Below are 17094 nucleotides of genomic sequence, written 5' to 3'. Positions count from 1 at the left end.
CCGTATTTCTCCTACTTCAAGTTGTATTTCTTGGTCTCCATACAACGCGATAAAAATGGTGCGATTTGTACCAACTCTGAGTCTCTCATAACACGGTTTCCATACTGCACTATGTAAGGTTCCATAGATAAACAAGTATAATAGATCGCTATGTCTGGCGGTTTGACGTTACCTCGATTGGAATACAAATTTTTAAAAATAGATGGCAGCACATGTATAATATTTAAATTACCCCTGGTTTTACTTCTTAATTTGTACGTATCGTATACAGCCCCAAAAACCTGAATAATTTTTAATATTGGAAATAAGAACAAATCATACGAAATACAAAATATATATTTTCAAAGATATTACATATGTTTAAAGAACAATTAAAATTATGTTTATATTAACAATTATAATTACAGTTATGGAATGTTTGAAAATATAATAATTATTATACATAATTATAAAAGTATTATAATTTCACAATTATGCTTAAATAATATTTCAAAAACTAAATATCTAAGTGAAGAAAATCACAGAAGTATTTAACTAAATTAAGCACAAATAACTGACTAATATTAATTACTTAATGACTAATATTAATATATTAAAATCTTAAAAACTAAGAAGAAACTACAAGCACAGGAGCACGCAATGAAATTACAAATTTAAAAGGAATGACAAATAATACAAAAATTTAAAGCGTTAAGAAAAAAACAAATAATTTGTTAAAAAGTACAAATACTTCACAAACAAAAAAGTCCTAAAAACATAAAATATATATATTGATATCAAAATTGAGAGAAATTCAAATTCCTAGGATTAAAACTCATTTACGAGACATTGTTCTTTATTAATTCTGCATGTAATAGTTATTTTGCTATCTAATGAATTAATAGTAAAGTTGCATTTAACAAAACCTTTGAATAGTTTCTGTACGAGTGTTTTATAACATTACATTTAGCCATGTTCCATCATGAAAACATTATCATTGAAATTGCCATAAAAGATCAACAAAGTGTTTACAATGAACAGAATAATGTTTTATGCACATACAATTGTTTATGAATCAAAAGATAAAAGCAATATTTTTGATTCCCAAGGTCGGTAACAAATATATCTTGAATTTAAACATTATATTGGGATGTTACACAAGTTTTATTTGAAGAATATTATAACACTAATCTTCAATCAAAATACATTAAAATATTATGTATGGTATAGACTCTCTTTATAAGTGTTTACATTTGCTAATGTAATAGATAATCTTATTAAATATAACAATGAACTTACGTTGATGAACATTTAAACCAATACAGTAGGCCCTCGCTTTACACGGCACTCTAGATACACGGTTCCCATACTACACGGAGCTAAAAATCCGACATCCCTCCGACTACACGGACTTCTTATTACACGGTATTTGGTCAACAGCCCATAAGTTCGTTGTGCAAAAGGCTATTGATGTAAATTTTGTTATTGACTTTTATCTTTTAGACATGCCTGTTTATATAATAGCCGCCTAAGAACACGTTTGAGCTGACTACTGCGTCGCGCCAATTTTTGAATAAGGTGTCAATCGTGTCAATGCCCTACATGTCATTTCGTCCGTATTACTCCTACTTCAAGTGATATTTCTTGGTCTCCATACAGCGCGATAAAAATGGTGTGATTTGTACCAACTGTGAGTCTCTCATAGCACGGATCCCATACTGCACTATGTAAGGTTCCATAGAACGCACTACGAATTAGCCTGAATTGTATGTTAAATACGAGTTTCTTATAGCACGGTTCCCATACTGCACGGTACGCACTTGCCGCGTAAAGCGAGGGTTTACTGTACTAGTTTACTTTATAAGTGTTTACATTTGCTAATGTAATAGATAATCTTATTAAATATAACAATGAACTTACGTTGATGAACATTTAAATTAAACCATACTAGCTGAATAACTGTTTTTGAATAACTTCAACAATATGAGATTCAATCCAATCATATAACAATTCCGAAGATAATGGTATTTCATCAAACATCAAAACACAGTATCTGCTACTAATACTTTTTAAAAGAAATAGCTGAACCTAATGTTTTAAATAGACACTCATAAATACCGCTATACACTTGTATCTCTGAATGCAACTTTCTCAATGTTTGAGGACATGGCAAAATAAATATTAGTCTCCAAAAATAGTAGACCTTTGGAGACTTTTTGTACGACTTATTCCTTAAATTATTGCATTGTTTATGAATCCTTCTTGTCATTACATATTGCATTCCTTGGTTGTCAAAAGTACTCCTGCGCTTTGTTCGTGCATTTTGCAGCAATTTGCATGTACCCCCAAGACACCTATTCAATATAATAACATGTTGACATATCTTGATTATATATAATTATTGCAGCAATTATTATTAAAAAATACCTTTGCGGAAACTTGTATTGGAATAGCTAAATATTTTAACCCGCACTTGACACTTTTTTGGGTACTATAAAAACACTTTGCCATATTAAATTTCACAAATGTTCACTTAAACAAAATTAATTAATTAGAAACAACACGAGTTCAAAAAGTTAGGTTATTCGTACAGCCATACAGCGATCAAATACTTGACAGCCACTTGCATGAACCACGAACAATTTGTAGTTGAAATTGAGTGCATATGAGCCATCTGTTTTTAAAAATTGAAACTACTCAGGACCAAAACAGTGCAACGCGCATTTGTTCGAAGATAACTCCCCATGTAAGGTTCCATAGAACGCACTACGAATTAGCCTGAATTGTATGTTAAATACGAGTTTCTTATAGCACGGTTCCTATACTGCACGGTACTCACTTGCCGCGTAAAGCGAGGGTTTACTGTACTTATCTATGCATAGATAAGTAAACATAAATAGATCGCTATCTGAGGCCATTTGACATTACCTCCATTTTAATATTTTTAGCGATCTAAAGGAGGCAGCACTTGTTCAGTATATAAATCAACCGCTGGTGTTATTCCTAGATATGGTTTGCATACGTAATTCAAAATAAGAAAACCTAAATAATTTCTTATATAGGAAATGAGAAAAAAAATATACGAAGTACAAAATATATTTTCAAATATATCACAAACATTTTTACATAACAATTAAAATTTTTATAAATGTAATAATCAATATATACACAATAATAAGTATTATAATTTTACAATTATAAGTAACTAAAAAAGTATTCACAATGGTATGATAAATTTACAAGGAACGATCAATATAAATTAATTAATGATCAATAATATTTAACAACTAAACAGAGATTGCGTAGAAGCATTTACAATAAAATGTTAAACTTAAAAGGAACGATCAATATAAATTACTGAATGATCAGAATATATAACAACTACACAGAAATATTGTAAAAATTTTCATAAGTATAATTAATTTACACGAACTGACTAATATTAATTTCTTAATGACTAATAGCAATATATCAAAAAGAGAAAAGTATAGAGTCTAAGTATGTAGTATATAGAGTATATACTATAGATAATGGAATAGTATAATTAGAAGAAATGACAAATAATGAACAAATTTAAAAAGTTAAATCCTACAGACATAAAATATATATATTGATATCAAAATTTATAGAAAACTAAATTCCAAGAATTAAAATTCATTTATGAGTAATTCTTCTTTAACATTAACTTTGCATTTGATAGTTATTTTGCTTTCCAATCAATCATTAATAAAGTTGCATTCTACAAAATCTTGAATTTCTTATGATCCGATTGTGTCAATAGAACAGTGCAGCAGTCCTTTCGGCTGGAATGTTAAGAATATTTCTGAGCATTTTATACTCTGTTGCAATTTATACCTTAAATTATTGCATTGTTTGTCTATCCTTCTTAACTCCCTCAACATATAATGGATGCGTCATACATTTTACATGCCATTTTAGTCACTACATTCTGCTGCAATTTGTGAATATCTAATAAACATAACATGTTGTAATATAATATCAAGTCGTAATAGCAAATAGTATTAAAATATTCAGAATTATTATTACCCTTTCCACTGGAGTTGCAGAGTGTTCTCCTGGGCATATATCAGATTGTCTTTCTCTTCTTATATCACTGTGAACTATAGACATGAGAACTATTCTGTGAAATATAATTGGACATTTCTAATTTGTTCACTTCACAAAGCCGGAAAGAAGTGCATTTTTATATTATTTCTGAAGTTACCACAAGTTGGTGCGTTACATTTTTCCATATTAAATTTCACATAAATGCTTACTTTAATACAATTAATTACAGAAACAACAACATCGAACCACAAACTTTGATACAAAATGGCGATGGCGAGAAAATCTAAGCGAGTAATTTTGACGTTTTTTGAAACTAGTAGCGACATCTTTTTTTCGCTAAAAATAGTAGTCCTTTCCAAAACAGGGTAATATACATTTGTTCGGAGCATAGATAAATAAGCATAAATAGATCGCTATCTCGGGCCATTTGACGTTACACTCATTTTAATTTACGAATAGATCACTACATGGCAGCACATGTACATACAGTATGTAAATTAACCCCTGGTATTACTTCTACATTTGTACATAAAATCAATACAGCCCAAAAATCTGAAAAAAATTATTATTTGAAATAAGAACAAAACATACGAAATACAAAATATATTTTCAAATATATCACAGACATATTTTTGAAGAATTATAAACTAAACAGAAATAACTGACTACTATTAATTAAAGTATATTACAGACATATTTTTAAAGTACTTATTCTATTAATATTCTAGAAATAACTTATTCATATTAATTACTTAATGACTAATAATAATATATTAAAAACTTAAAAACTAAGAAGTAAAAAGCGCAGGAGTATTGATGATGTAATGACAAATTTAGAAGAAATGACAAGTAATGCAATAATTTAAAAGGATAAAAAGAACAGCACATTTTTAAAAAATAATGAATACTTTCTAAACAAAATAATCCTAAAAACAAAACATATATATATTGATATCCAAATTGAGATAAAACTAAATTCCTAGGATTAAAATTCATTTACGAGACATTCTTGTTTATTATCTCTCCATTTAATAGTTATTTTGCTATCTAATCAATCATTAATAAAGTTATATTTGACGAAATCTTTGAATAGTTTCTGTATAAGTGTTTTTAAACGTAAGTAACCAAAACCCTGAACTACTTTTAATTTATACCAATTGTAGCTCAAATCTATCTATCGTTATAATCCAGTTTTTATTGCAAGGAGGTTTAGTTAAAACTATAACTAAACCCTTGCGCTTTATAAACTGTCTGGTCTTTGAGTATGCTTTCTTAATTGAGACATTATCAAAATTCTTGCCCTTACATTTTAAGTTTACGGAATATTTGAAAACTTCTCAGAACATTGTATACTCTGTTGGAATTTATCCTTTAAATTATTGCATTGCATTTTAATCCCGAAACAAAATTTGATGTATCATACATCTTCTGGGTGTTAAAGCACTCCTACGCCTTATCATTGCATTCTGCGGCAATTTGCAGTTACCATCAAGGACTTCTATTGAAAATATTGTTATATCATATTAATTGAAGATATTGTAATTATCATATTAAATATTTTTGCTGCAATTAGTATGAAAAAATACCTTTTCGGAAAACTGGTGTCAGAATGGGTGACTTTTAACCTGCATTTCACAATCTTAGAGGTGCTGCAAAAATCTTTTTCAAGGTGTTTAGGCTTCCATCTCCTAAGAACATAAGATTCATTTATTAATATTTTTTTGCAAATGTTATTGAAGTATTTAGAGTTATAATTACTTGGCTTTGTCCTTGGAGTAGCAGATTTTTCTTCTGGTTCTGTATCAGAGCATTCTCCAGTGACTTGAAAACTATTTTGTTATTGCCGTAAAGGAGACACTTCTATTTGGTTTCGATTTCAAATTATCGTTGATTTGTGCCACAAACCGAAGAGTTAGGTCATCCATTAAAAGATTATTCCCCCTCTGCATCCAAATTGAAAGCATCTTTTTACACACAAATTTTTACACACAAATATATATATATAATATATATTTACACAAATATATATATATATATATATATATATATATAACATTTTAATAGTATTGTGATGATACATATTCATTATATGCATAATACATCATTATATACATACCTGATAATTAGATGCCGGAAAGACATGCATTTTTTTATTATATTTGGGGTTATAACAATTTGGCACATAACACTTTATCATTTTAACTTAATAATAAATGAAAAAAGTATTCACCAAAACATAATTATATATAAACAATCACAGAAAATCTCCTACAATACGCGATGACAACTTGACAACTTATAGAAGATGGCTGATCAAATCAATGTCGATCAACAAGCCAGCTCATAGATAAACAAGTATAATAGATCGCTATGTCTGGCGGTTTGACGTTACCTCGATTGGAATACAAATTTTTAAAAATAGATGGCAACACATGTATAATATTTAAATTACCCCTGGTTTTACTTCTTAATTTGTACGTATCGTATACAGCCCCAAAAACCTGAATAATTTTTAATATTGGAAATAGGAACAAATCATACGAAATACAAAATATATATTTTCAAAGATATTACATATGTTTAAAGAACAATTAAAATTATGTTTATATTAACAATTATAATTACAGTTATGGAATGTTTGAAAATATAATAATTATTATACATCATTATAAAAGTATTATAATTTCACAATTATGCTTAAATAATATTTCAAAAACTAAATATCTAAGTGAAGAAAATCACAAAAGTATTTAACTAAACTAAGCACAAATAACTGACTAATATTAATTACTTAATGACTAATATTAATATATTAAAATCTTAAAAACTAAGAAGAAACTACAAGCACAGAAGCACGCAATGAAATTACAAATTTAAAAGGAATGACAAATAATACAAAAATTTAAAGGGTTAAGAAAAAAACAAATAATTTGTTAAAAAGTACAAATACTTCACAAACAAAAAAATCCTAAACCATAAAATATATATATTGATATCAAAATTGAGATAAATTCAAATTCCTAGGATTAAAACTCATTTACGAGACATTGTTCTTTATTAATTCTGCATGTAATAGTTATTTCGCTATCTAATGAATTAATAGTAAAGTTGCATTTAACAAAACCTTTGAATAGTTACTGTACGAGTGTTTTATAACATTACATTTAGCCATGTTCCATCATGAAAACATTATCATTGAAATTGCCATAAAAGATCAACAAAGTGTTTACAATGAACAGAATAATGTTTTATGCACATACAATTGTTTATGAATCAAAAGATAAAAGCAATATTTTTGATTCCCAAGGTCGGTAACAAATATATCTTGAATTTAAACATTATATTGGGATGTTACACAAGTTTTATTTGAAGAATATTATAACACTAATCTTCAATCAAAATACATTAAAATATTATGTATGGTATAGACTCTCTTTATAAGTGTTTACATTTGCTAATGTAATAGATAATCTTACTAAATATAACAATGAACTTACGTTGATGAACATTTAAACCAATACTAGTTTACTTTATAAGTGTTTACATTTGCTAATGTAATAGATAATCTTATTAAATATAACAATGAACTTACATTGATGAACATTTAAACCATACTAGCTGAATAACTGTTTTGCAACTTCAACAATATGAGATTCAATCCAATCATATAACAATTCCGAAGATAATGGTATTTCATCAAACAACAAAACACAGTATCTGCTACTAATACTTTTTAAAATAAATAGCTGAACCTAATGTTTTAAATAGACACTCATAAATACCGCTATACACTTGTATCTCTGAATGCAACTTTCTCAATGTTTGAGGACATCGCAAAATAAATATTTGTCTCCAAAAATAGTAGACCTTTGGAGACTTTTTGTACGACTTATTTCTTAAATTATTGCATTGTTTATGAATCCTTCTTGTCATTACATATTGCATTCCTTGGTTGTCAAAAGTACTCCTGCGCTTTGTTCGTGCATTTTGCAGCAATTTGCAGGTACTCCCAAGACACCTATTCAATATAATAACATGTTGACATATTTTGATTATATATAATTATTGCTGCAATTATTATTAAAAAATACCTTTGCGGAAACTTGTATTGGAATAGCTAAATATTTTAACCCGCACTTGACACTTTTTTGGGTACTATAAAAACACTTTGCCATATTAAATTTCACAAATGTTCACTTAAACAAAATTAATTAATTAGAAACAACACGAGTTCAAAAAGTTAGGTTATTCGTACAGCCATACAGCGATCAAATACTTGACAGCCACTTGCATGAACCACGAACAATTTGTAGTTGAAATTGAGTGCACATGAGCCATCTGTTTTTAAAAATTGAAACTACTCAGGACCAAAACAGTGCAACGCGCATTTGTTCGAAGATAACTCCCCATGAGCCAGCTGCTAGATCAATGAAATTGGAAATCGTAGCGCCATCCTTCGAACTATTCAAATACCAATCCATTTCAAAACACGGTAATCTTCATTTGTTCGGAGATTACCGGCCATAGATAAACAAGTATAATAGATCGCTATGTCTGGCGGTTTGACGTTACCTCGATTGAAATACAAATTTTTAAAAATAGATGGCAGCACATGTATAATATTTAAATTACCCCTGGTTTTACTTCTTAATTTGTACGTATCGTATACAGCCCCAAAAACCTGAATAATTTTTAATATCTGAAATAAGAACAAATCATACGAAATACAAAATATATATTTTCAAAGATATTACATATGTTTAAAGAACAATTAAAATTATGTTTATATTAACAATTATAATTACGGTTATGGAATGTTTGAAAATATAATAATAATTATACATAATTATAAAAGTATTATAATTTCACAATTATGCTTAAATAATATTTCAAAAACTAAATATCTAAGTGAAGAAAATCACAGAAGTATTTAACTAAACTAAGCACAAATAACTGACTAATATTAATTACTTAATGACTAATATTAATATATTAAAATCTAAAAACTAAGAAGAAACTACAAGCACAGGAGCACGCAATGAAATTACAAATTTAGAAGGGATGACAAATAATACAAAAATTTAAAGGGTTAAGAAAAAAACAAATAATTTGTTAAAAAGTACAAATACTTCACAAACAAAAAAGTTCTAAAAACATAAAATATATATATTGATATCAAAATTGAGAGAAATTCAAATTCCTAGGATTAAAACTCATTTACGAGACATTGTTCTTTATTAATTCTGCATGTAATAGTTATTTCGCTATCTAATGAATTAATAGTAAAGTTGCATTTAACAAAACCTTTGAATAGTTTCTGTACAAGTGTTTTATAACATTACATTTAGCCATGTTTCATCATGAAAACATTATCATTGATATTGCCATAAAAGATCAACAAAGTGTTTACAATGAACAGAATAATGTTTTATGCACATACAATTGTTTATGAATCAAAAGATAAAAGCAATATTTTTGATTCCCAAGGTCGGTAACAAATATATCTTGAATTTAAACATTATATTGGGATGTTACACAAGTTTTATTTGAAGAATATTATAACACTAATCTTCAATCAAAATACATTAAAATATTATGTATGGTATAGACTCTCTTTATAAGTGTTTACATTTGCTAATGTAATAGATAATCTTATTAAATATAACAATGAACTTACGTTGATGAACATTTAAACCAATACTAGTTTACTTTATAAGTGTTTACATTTGCTAATGTAATAGATAATCTTATTAAATATAACAATGAACTTACGTTGATGAACATTTAAACCATACTAGCTGAATAACTGTTTTGCAACTTCAACAATATGAGATTCAATCCAATCATATAACAATTCCGAAGATAATGGTATTTCATCAAACATCAAAACACAGTATCTGCTACTAATACTTTTTAAAAGAAATAGCTGAACCTAATGTTTCAAATAGACACTCATAAATACCGCTATACACTTGTATCTCTGAATGCAACTTTCTCAATGTTTGAGGACATGGCAAAATAAATATTTGTCTCCAAAAATAGTAGACCTTTGGAGACTTTTTGTACGACTTATTCCTTAAATTATTGCATTGTTTATGAATCCTTCTTGTCATTACATATTGCATTCCTTGGTTGTCAAAAGTACTCCTGCGCTTTGTTCGTGCATTTTGCAGCAATTTGCAGGTACCCCCAAGACACCTATTCAATATAATAACATGTTGACATATCTTGATTATATATAATTATTGCTGCAATTATTATTAAAAAATACCTTTCCGGAAACTTGTATTGGAATAGCTAAATATTTTAACCCGCACTTGACACTTTTTTGGGTACTATAAAAACACTTTGCCATATTAAATTTCACAAATGTTCACTTAAACAAAATTAATTAATTAGAAACAACACGAGTTCAAAAAGTTAGGTTATTCGTACAGCCATACAGCGATCAAATACTTGACAGCCACTTGCATGAACCACGAACAATTTGTAGTTGAAATTGAGTGCACATGAGCCATCTGTATTTAAAAATTGAAACTACTCAGGACCAAAACAGTGCAACGCGCATTTGTTCGAAGATAACTCCCCATGTTACCGGCCATGGTTCGGAGCATTCATATTTGGTTTTATGTTTTAATGTTGGCAACACTGCCTGAAGGTATCATATGCTGTCAAAAAACGCTGCGAGGAGGGTCGTGTCTATCGTTTCACTTGAAAATTTTCGTATCGGTATCTCCAGTGATTTTTTTCTCAATTCGCTCAAACTGTCATAATTATTCCTTGACAAGTTCACAACTAATTTCTATGGTGCTAAAATGAGTAAAATTGCTTGAGTTAGGTTTTTAAAACTTTATTGTAGGGCATTAAATTTTCGGTGTAATTATATATTTATTTCAGCACAAAATGGGCGAAGGTTCATTGACAAGAAATGAAATAGTACAGTTACTAGTACGGTTATCATTAGTTTCTGCCGTTACATACTTTTCACTAAAATGGGTTATGAGCCACATTGATCCCACTAATAAAAATAAAAAGAGTGCAAAAACAAAAGCTGAGGAGCAACTACGAAGGTAAAGTAATTAAGCAAAGTATGTAAATCTAAAACTCAAAATTGGAATTATTTTTAGGATTGGTTTAACTGAAAATTTAGCTGTTGGCATAGAAAATCTCAATGAATATGAAATGATGATTGCATCTCATTTAGTTGTACCAAAAGATTTAAAAGTACGTAAAATAGTTTTATCATTATTAGTACCTTTAAATTGTAATGGTATTTTATGAAATGACTGGAATATGTACTAACAATTGATGATATCATCATCATTATTAGAAGAAATGAATAAATTCTTTTTTAAAAAAAAGACTAAAGAAGTAATAACTAAATCAATAATTATAAAATTCTTAATTGGATGTGAAACCACATCTAGCCGAATGTGACAAATTGACACTTTCACATATGTTTTTGTTTCATTATTACATCATTTATAATATGTAAAGTCAAAGCATTTATAGTATGTGAAGTCAAAAGCTTAATTTTTTGTAAATATTCAGTTTTTTTTAATTTTACACAAAATAAGTATAATTATTTTTTTATATATGAGAAATTATAACTTATTAAATGTTGCAATAAATTTGACCAAGTATGTAATATATTTTTTATAATTTTTTTTATAAACAAATACTTTGAAGGTGACTTGGAGTGATATAGCAGGATTAGAATCAGTTATACAGGAATTAAGAGAAACTGTTATATTACCTATACAAAGAAAAGAATTGTTTGAAGGATCTTTACTTACTCAGGCACCAAAAGGAGTACTGTTACATGGACCACCAGGTATTTAAAAAAAGTTATTTTGAACTGACAGTTCAAGTTGTGTAATAAACTATTGTATACATTTCTATTTATTTATAAATTTCTTCTTGAAACATATCTGCTCTATAATTAGATTCTATTATTCTTTGCATAGTGTTTATTTTAATTGATAATACTGTGCAAATCTGAAATCATAAATTTGTGCAATCAAAATATTAGGTCCCTGGGGTTTCATGTATTTAGTCTTAAGATTTTTTAAACTTTTTGTGATTTTTGTGGATTACTATTTTTTTTTTTTTTATACTATGTAGCAGCATTCGGAAAACTTTTTTAATTACTACCCTAAAATATTTTTGTGTAAGCCCTGGCAAATAAAACATATTTTTCATCATTTTTTATTCAAGCTTCTCATAATAATTCTGCAAAGAAAGCAATAGCAAAAAATTTAATTTAATCATTATTAGTAGGCTTGCATCGAATATTCGGTTACTATTCGGTATTCGGCATATTTGGCACCTTTCTTGATATTCGGACAAATACCGAATAGTAACTTACTATTTGGCCAAATACCAAATAGTTAAAATCAGGAGCCACCGCCACTCAGCAAAAATATTCTGTGTGTTTTTTAACTTTTATGCGATAAAAAGCTTGCAATGAATCTGTATATTTGGAAGTCAAACATAATATGATATGAAGAAATTGATTCGGTTTTGTATATATAATAATTTATACTGTATCTACTTTTGAGAATATAAATGAACATATGAAGAACTCTTCTCAATATTCAAAGGACACATTATTGTTATATGTTTATTTAAAATTTAATTTTATGATTGTTTATCATGCAACGTTTATGAGTAAGATTAAATTTTAATTTAAAAAAAAAAAAATTTTATAATGAACTGTCTAACCCTAACAGTTTGCTTTTAATTTTGAAGTCAATTTTCACTGTCCTACCACTAATCATTCCTATTTTATAACATTCATTTCAGTAGCCCAATAATTTTTCATATAACTTGATAACTGATTAATTATCTTCTTTTTTTGTGAACGTTTTTCATTGAGTTTTGATCAACAGCTTTTGAGGAGCTTAATATTTTCAAAACAAAACACTTTTTTTAGTCCAGTCATTATGCTAAGTTCACCTCTGAATTTGAGATACCCAGCTGTAAGTCTGTAAATACTTGTATATTGACACTAAAGAGTTGTCTCAAGGGTGTACCTACCATATGTAGGTTTTGAGTTTTTGAGAGGGATCTATGACAAAGCATTTAATTTCATCAGAACTTCTGAAATCTCACTTGATTCAGTAGACATGCAACATAATTAGAATATGAATATATATATATATATATATATATATATATATATATATATATATATATATATGTATGTGTGTGTGTGTGTGTGTGTGTGTGTGTGTGTGTGGAATGACTATATTGGTTTTATTTATTAGCCATTTGTCTATCGAAAATTTAAAAACATGAAATGGATAATTTTTATCTCGATTTTGTATAAGATTTTTTAATTTCTGTATTTGTTTATTTTTAATAATATGAAAGTGTTTATGGTATTTTGTATTTCCGAATTGTAAAAATTTATTAAAAGTATTTTCATTTTTATATATATTTTTTATATAATTTATAAATCTTTGCTTTTTATTCTTTGATGTATCGCCCCACAAAAACTTACTCATATATATATATATATATATATATATATATATATATATATATATGTATTTTTATATGTATATTTTTGAATAGTCTTTGAATTTGATGTTGATATAATATGTTTAATTTGATTTAAAAAGTCGGGCGATACAAAAATAGTATGAGAGTTTTTAGAAATTTATTTACCATCCATATGTTTTGGCTAGCATCTTAGCCTTCATTCAGTGGCAATAAATTTAACTATAAAAATTAACAAATTAATAATAATAATAATAATAAAAAAACACAATTTTGTCTCCTAATATAACATATGAAAACATTATTAATCCATGGGGTATTAGTATGTACACATTGGTAAAATATATATTTTTTAACATCACAGATGGTAAAACACACAAATAATAATGATAACTTAACAAGTTGTGGAAACTATGTATTTACTGTTTGAAGTTTAAGATAGAAATGTTGCATACTCTTTTTATGAGAGCTTTGAACAAAGAATCCAAAAAGTAATAAAAGGACATCTATCAAGAAACGTGATCCTGATATATAATATATTTAAAAAAAGTAGAAATAGGTGGATCTTTTAATTTATTCCATTCAATTTCAATACTGACGTAGTATTTTATTTTTCTTGCAACGACTGTTCTTTTCAATACATTGGACAAACCTCACAATATGTACACAAAAAAATGAGGCAACATGAATTAAGTGTGGTTCACCATAAACAAAAAAAATTCTAAAGTACCCTGGTAACAACACTCAATCGAAAATACCTACTAGTTTAATTTCACAAATTTTATATCATGAAAATTGCATTTTTAAGAGGTTATTTGCGGAAAGTTGTCTTATACTTATGAACGCTTTCAATAGTGTTAACATTAGATCAGATCACAACCTGTTACATGATCCTTATTTAAATTTTTTACACTTTTTGACAAATAATTAAAACAAACATTCTTTCTTTTCAGTTTTACACATCTGTCTACTCAAAATTTACTTTTCTGTTCCTGTACTTTATAATATCTTGACATCTATTTTGAATTCAATAAATTAAGCATTTACATCCTGATATATGAAAACAACACACACATACACACAGATTTTATGTTAAGTGTTTCTCCTTCAAATTCATCCGTTCAATAATCAGTTTGCTACGAAATAGTTATCCCATAACATCTTGGGAATAGTACTTTTTGCCTCAAATAACAAACTCAAAAAAGACATAATTTAAAAAAATATTTGAATTACAAAATTTATATCTTTCTTTGAAAAGAAATGTATAAAATCACGATTTTTTTTATAAAATCGATTTTAGTGAAAAAGTATTAGTGTATATTCAATCATACAGGTAATTAATTCTGTTTTTTCCTTAACCCTTCTTCTAAAAAAAACTTTCAAATTTTCTAACATTTCTAATATTTTGTAATATAACCCATGCATTTATTTTGATTACTTTCATTTTGATTATATTGTCATACTTCTGAAATGTTATTACTTCCACAATTTTATTCATTTTATATAATAAAAATCCATTTTTTCTACTTTTCTTAAATATAGTGTTTATCAAGATCATGCTTTTTGACAGATGTCTTGAAGATGGAACGTTCCTAGCTCCGAAACGTCGACAGTAAATAAATAAAGAAATGGTTTTTTAAAAAAACTAGTTCTTTATTACTTTTTGGATTCTTTGTTCGAAGCTCAGCAATATATATATATATATATATATATATATATATATATATATATATAGGGTGGTCCTTAAAATGGTCATTTTTGAATTTCCTTGCTCCCAGGGGCTCAAATGGTTCCAAATTGATAAAAAACAATTTTCTGAAAGTTTTAGCTTTTAATATTAACGTTTAGATAGAGCGCAATTTAATCAAAGTTTGTATGGAAAGAGCATAGAAAAAATTTTGAAATTTAAAAAAAAATGTTTTAGTTATAACTTAGCGACAAATGAATGAGTTTCATTTTTGAAAAATTTTCCATGCTATTTCCATACAAAACTTTGATTGAATTGCGCTCTATCTAAACGTTAATATTAAGAGCTAAAACTTTCAGAGAATTGTTTTTTATCTATTTGGAACTATTTGAGCCCCTGGGAGCAAGGAAATTCGAAAATAACCATTTTAAGGACCACCCTAATATATATATATATATATATATATATATATTCAATAGATAAGTCCTGGATTTTTTCAATATATTGATTGTTTCTTTTCCGAACAGTAAATCCAATAATAAAAAACAATTTGTTTTTTGAAGATGTTTAATACGACGTTTCGGAACTAGGTACGTTCCATCATCAGGTTTATTCTGTCAAATACAATGTTTTTTAAAAATATTGATTAACATTAATTAACGATGGTCAATACAGATTAATTAGAAAAAAAATTTTTATAAAGGAATGGATTATGTACCGGGGTAAAGAGTAATAAGAATTAACTAAAAAAGGTTCTATATAAAATTGAGAAGCAAAAATTATTTACCTGTAATAATTTATATATCCATATCACTAATATTTTTTTGTTAAAAACACTCGATTTTTTTGGAAGATATTTGTAGATGTTACGACTACACAATCAGTGTGTTTAAGTCTTGTGTAGTCGTAACATCTACATCATGTAGATGTTACGACTACACAATCAGTGTGTTTAAGTCTTGTGTAGTCGTAACATCTATATATATATATATATATATATATATATATATATATATATATATATATATATATATAGGGCCGGTCCTGCCTCGCATGCGATGCATGCAAAAAATGCGGGCGCACGACTTAGGGAGCCCGCATTTTATTATTTATATAAAATCTAGAATACTTATAATAAAAAATCTAACATAACTATGGATACGATGACACAAAAAGCATATGTATTTTGCAATGTGATATCAGTAGAAACAATTAACCAATTAATATTAACAGCTGCAAATTGGTATATAACAGTCATATTTATTGCTTAATCTACTTTTTCAATTTTTTTTGTTTTAAGTTACCGTGAAATCAAAAAAGAAAATATCTTGTTCAATCTCATAAGCGCAAACCTGCGAAAGATTAAATTAACTATTATTGACGAAAAATTGCGATTTAGTTGAAACGGAAATTGTTAAAAAATATAAACAAATTATAATAGGGAAAACAAAAAATGGGGATTCAGTGCTTAGAAAATGGCATGTTTATTTCGAGAAATTGAATTGTAACTTTTGTTTTTGTTGCAAATGTTTCGCATCTGATGAACTTTGAATGTTGAAGATATGCGTGGTTAGGGTTATGGAAATGGAACAAATGTGAAAAATGGAAGCAAAATTTACTTTGGGACGAAAATCTTAAGGCATTTTTTATACCTTGTGGTATCCATACTCTAAATTTAATAAGTGTTAACTCTGCAGAAATAATACATATCAAATATAGTTTGCTTTTTTTCAATATGGTACAAGAAATGTGTAATTTCTTTGCATTTTTTACTGATTTTTTGACAATACTTCTAAAATACGTTGAAAATTTAACTTAACGAGTGTTATGATTGAAAATGAAAATCTAGTTTTTTA

The 17094-nt window shown here is 27.3% G+C and overlaps 1 protein-coding gene across 1 annotated transcript in view; it reads left to right on the top strand.

Annotated features, from left to right (window-relative positions):
- Positions 1-10786: 10786 nt before the first annotated feature.
- Positions 10787-17094, top strand: part of LOC113378312 (ATPase family AAA domain-containing protein 1-B-like) — a 61856-nt gene continuing 55548 nt past the window's right edge. The window contains exons 1-3 of the mRNA XM_026618845.1: positions 10787-11117; positions 11175-11271; positions 11737-11881. Coding sequence (XP_026474630.1) covers positions 10951-11117; positions 11175-11271; positions 11737-11881 — 409 coding nt within the window. The 5' untranslated portion in view covers positions 10787-10950. The remainder of the gene's footprint in view (positions 11118-11174; positions 11272-11736; positions 11882-17094) is intronic.

The sequence above is a fragment of the Ctenocephalides felis genome, unplaced genomic scaffold (genome assembly GCF_003426905.1).
Source record: "Ctenocephalides felis isolate EL2017-DRISC unplaced genomic scaffold, ASM342690v1 CF-g0.4_SCAFFOLD_01886, whole genome shotgun sequence".
NCBI classification, from domain to species: domain Eukaryota; kingdom Metazoa; phylum Arthropoda; class Insecta; order Siphonaptera; family Pulicidae; genus Ctenocephalides; species Ctenocephalides felis.
The sequence above is the reverse complement of the archived record's forward strand: the minus strand, read 5'-3'. Positions and strand labels throughout refer to the sequence as shown.